A 1,660-nucleotide genomic window follows, 5' to 3' on the forward strand; every position below is an offset into this window, starting at 1 on the left:
TTGCAGAAGATTAAAAAAAGAAAATAGTAGAAAAATAAGTATTTTCATGAAAAAACTTTTGTCAACTTTTAAATTTGTTAAGTTTTAATAAAAATGTTCATCAATTGACATGCTCGGAAAGAATGTAACCTGTTATACTGTATGTTATGTTTCATCCTTAGGAATGGATCTTGAGCTACGTTTAATTTTCAAAGCAATTGGCTTCTTCACCTTGATTGCTGTTGGAGTTCCAAGCAATGCAATAATTTTAGCAATTTTTGTACACATCAGATTTAGAGAAAAGAAGCTTCTGCCTTCAAATGCTATTCTGACCAAGTTGGCTTTGGTGAATTTGCTTGTTATATTTTCCAAAGGCTTTCCCCAAGCCATTCATGCCATAGGAGTTCGGAAAATTTTAAATGACGCTGAATGCAAAATCATTTCTTTCACATATAGGATTTGTAGGGGAATGACCATATGTGTTACTTGCTTGTTGAGCTGCAATCAGTGTATTATATTGGCCCCTCCCTCAAAGACATGGCTTCTCTTAAAGCAGAAAATTCCACCAAACATACCCTGGATTATGGTATTGCTCTGGTGCATCAACTGTGCAATTTATCCATCTTGTTTTCTCCATGTTCTTGCCATAGGCAATTATACCACATCTAAATATACTCTTTACTTGGAATTCTGCAACCATGACTTTAGGAATTTTGCTATATATGTTGCCAATGGTATAGCCATCGCACTGCGTGATTTCTTCTTTGTAGGTACTATGACAATAGCGAGTTGCTACATTGTGTTCATGCTTCATCGACATGGGAAACAGGTTAAAGGTATACGAAGTTCAGACAAAAATCCTGGCAAAACTGCTGAATACAAGGCCTCACAAGCAGTGGTGCTTCTCGTCACAATTTATGTAGCACTTTTTGGGATAGACAGCTGCATCTGGATTTATACTTTAACAGTATCAAGTGTTTCTCCAGCTATTTCAGATGCTAGGGTGTTCTTTGGCACCCTGTATGCTGCTCTCAGTCCTGTTGTAGTTCTAAAAACTAACAAGAAATTAAAAACTATGCTAATGTGTAATTCCAATAAAAATCTACTGTCCCTTAATGAGTCAACAAACAATGATAACTCAGATTAGCAATTCTACTTTTGAGATCAACCAAAAGTAACTGTTGTGGTTGCAGTCACTTTCACCAAGTGTCTTTGACATAAGTGACAGGTAATTATGAAATGTTGAAACCAGTGCTTCTGAAAATATCTGAAATTATTCTAGTGATCACTATAGTCATCTATAATAACAGCATAGTCAGTCATTTAATGTAACCCTTGCCTTGGATTGTATTACATACTTGGTAATAGTTAAATGCTGAAATGTTTATTCACATGCCACAGTCACATTCTAGTATAGTACCTTAACAGAAATACAAAGGATTAGAAGGCAATAATGTCATAGGACATTCACACTATCAGGCCGTTGGTTTAAAGTTTCAAATGTGACTGATTTTCAATTGATCAAGCTTTGCTACAGTTGTATTTATACTATATTTAATTGTACAGAAGTATGTGAATGTACTGTTTGAATTTCAGAATTAGTTCATTTCTACACACTTTTCTTCCCATACTTTCTCATTGGGATTCTTAGTCAATAATCAGAATGTCTTAAAGCCCAACT

General features: G+C 34.9%; 1 protein-coding gene across 1 annotated transcript in view; it reads left to right on the forward strand.

Moving 5' to 3' along the window:
* The window catches only part of LOC108792078 (vomeronasal type-1 receptor 90-like), an 11,032-nt gene extending 9,906 nt beyond the window's left edge, over positions 1-1,126 (forward strand). The window contains exon 4 of the mRNA XM_018562759.1: positions 162-1,126. Within this exon, the coding sequence (XP_018418261.1) occupies positions 162-1,126 (965 nt within the window). The remainder of the gene's footprint in view (positions 1-161) is intronic.
* The last annotated feature ends 534 nt before the right edge of the window (positions 1,127-1,660 follow it).

The sequence above is a fragment of the Nanorana parkeri genome, unplaced genomic scaffold (assembly GCF_000935625.1).
Source record: "Nanorana parkeri isolate BGI_ZX_2015 unplaced genomic scaffold, ASM93562v1 scaffold598, whole genome shotgun sequence".
Classification (NCBI taxonomy): Eukaryota; Metazoa; Chordata; class Amphibia; order Anura; family Dicroglossidae; genus Nanorana; species Nanorana parkeri.